The sequence below is a fragment of the Babylonia areolata genome, chromosome 6 (assembly GCF_041734735.1).
Source record: "Babylonia areolata isolate BAREFJ2019XMU chromosome 6, ASM4173473v1, whole genome shotgun sequence".
NCBI lineage: Eukaryota > Metazoa > Mollusca > Gastropoda > Neogastropoda > Buccinidae > Babylonia > Babylonia areolata.
In genome coordinates, this window is record NC_134881.1 from 56125971 (window position 1) to 56128470 (window position 2500).

General features: G+C 46.1%; 1 protein-coding gene across 1 annotated transcript in view; it reads right to left on the reverse strand.

Moving 5' to 3' along the window:
• Positions 1 to 2051: 2051 nt before the first annotated feature.
• Positions 2052 to 2500, reverse strand: part of LOC143283568 (uncharacterized) — a 34276-nt gene continuing 33827 nt past the window's right edge. Inside the window, exon 8 of the mRNA XM_076589811.1 lies at positions 2052 to 2163. Coding sequence (XP_076445926.1) covers positions 2052 to 2163 — 112 coding nt within the window. The remainder of the gene's footprint in view (positions 2164 to 2500) is intronic.

Here is a 2500-nt window from a genome sequence, read left to right on the forward strand (position 1 = left end):
CACACACACACACAGAATGTGCACAGAACGGATAAATACAATCAGTGAATAAACAGACCACTCAATAAATACATGAACAACTCCTTCCTAATACTGATATAGATGTTAGCCAATAGGTCAATTTCACTAAGGGTGGACTCTTTTGCTCAACAGCTCTCGTTGAGGTTTAGTCATTTTTCTTCACATGACCCATCAACAAAAGGCTTCTGTTTCCCCGTCAAAACCTTCTGATTAATCATCAACAAAAGGTATATGTTTCCACGTCACAGCCTTCACATTACCCATCAACAAAAGGCTTCTGTTTCCATGTCACAGCCTTCACATTACCCAACAACAAAGGGCTTTTGCTTTGACGTCAAAACCTTCTCATTAGTCATCAACAAAAGACTTCTGTTTCCACCTCAAAACCCTCTCATTACCCATTAACAAAAGGCTTCTGTTTCCACGTCACGTCCTTCACATTATCCATCAACAAAAGGCTTCTGTTTCCACGTCACAGCCTTCACATTATCCATCAACAAAAGGCTTCTGTTTCCACGTCACAGCCTTCACATTATCCATCAACAAAAGGCTTCTGTTTCAACGTCACAGCCTTCACAATATCCAACAACAACAGGCTTCTGTTTCCACGTCACAGCCTTCACATCACCCATCAACAAAAGGCTTCTGTTTCCGCGTCACAGCCTCCACATTATTCATCAACAACAGGCTTCTGTTTCCACGTCACAGCCTCCACATTATTCATCAACAACAGGCTTCTGTTTCCACGTCACAGCCTTCACATTACCCATCAACAAAAGACATCTGTTTCCACGTCACAGCCTTCACATTATCCAACAACAACAGGCTTCTGGTTCCACGTCACAGCCTTCACATTATCCAACAACAAAAGACATCTGTTTCCACGTCACAGCCTCCACATTATTCATCAACAACAGGCTTCTGTTTCCACGTCACAGCCTTCACATTACCCATCAACGAAAAGCTTCTGTTTCCACGTCACAGCCTTCACATTACCCATCAACGAAAAGCTTCTGTTTCCACGTCACAGCCTTCACATTACCCATCAACAAAGGGCTTTTGCTTTGACGTCAAAACCTTCTCATTAATCATCAACAAAAGACTTCTGTTTCCACCTCAAAACCCTCTCATTACCCATTAACAGAAGGCTTCTGTTTTGACGTCAAAACCTTCTCATTAATCATCAACAAAAGGCTTCTGTTTCCACGTCACAGCCTTCACATTACCCATCAACAAAAGGCTTCTGTTTCCACGTCAAAGCCTTCACATTACGCGACAAAGAAAGGCTCCTCACAATACCCATTAACGAAAGGCTTCTGTTGTCATGTCACCAGTTCACATTACCCATCAGCAAAACTTCTGGCTCCACTTCATTATCGGCAGCTTGCGACGAACAAGGAGGTACTTCCAATCCTGGATGACCCCTCACACACCTCCCATTTCCACACACACACACCCCTCGCCCCCCACCCCCACACCCACCCCCCGCATCCCCCCTCTCCCTCCTCACTTTGTCAGTTTCTCGCTGAAATATTAATGTGTCCCAATGCTCAAAGTCTTGTGGTCTTTCGTTGCCAACCAACTAACACAACACATGCAGTCAGGTTTTGTAAGACGCTGTGTACATGTTTCTTGTTGCCATAGTCCAGAAATTCACATGGCTGCACTGAGTTGAGCACTGACAACGTGGCCATATTGAGCAACGACCATTATTAGCTAAAAAAAAAAATAAATAAATAAAAATAAACAAATGAATAATAATGATGAAAATAATAATGAATAAATAAATAAATAAAAGTAATAACTAGAAAAAATCAAATAAAATAAAACAAAATAAAAAGATTGGGTGTGTGGAGCGGAGAAGTCGCGAGTCATAAGACTGTGAATAAACCACGACAGCGTACCACCATGCATGACCACCGGATGACGTCATTGCACATCTGGACAGCCGACTTGGCCAACCACCTCTCGGCGTTCCCATCAGTCCAGTACAACAACGTGACCTGTTGTCATTCTGTCGGGAGCTGCCCTCAGAGGCTGCATGACGGGTCCTTGGGGTTAGGGGTCAGGGGCTTGTGACCCTTCACCCACAGCCAGTGGCAACATGTCTGACCCTGTTTACACCCACACCCTCTCACCCTCCTGCACCCCCACCCCCAACTTTTATTTCATCTCTTACACACCACAGACCTAGACACACACGACTCAAGGCATGGCCATGTTGCACACACACACACACACACACACACACACACACACACACACACATACAGACGCGCACACGCGCGCGCACACACACAACCTCCTCCCCCTCGCCCCTCCTCCCCCCCCACACCTCCCCCCCCCCACACACACACACAACAAACAACACACACACGCCCGCGCGCACCCCCATACCTCCCACACACAGACACACACACACATATCCACCCTCAACCCCCTCCCCCCCCCCCCACACGCACACACATATACACACACC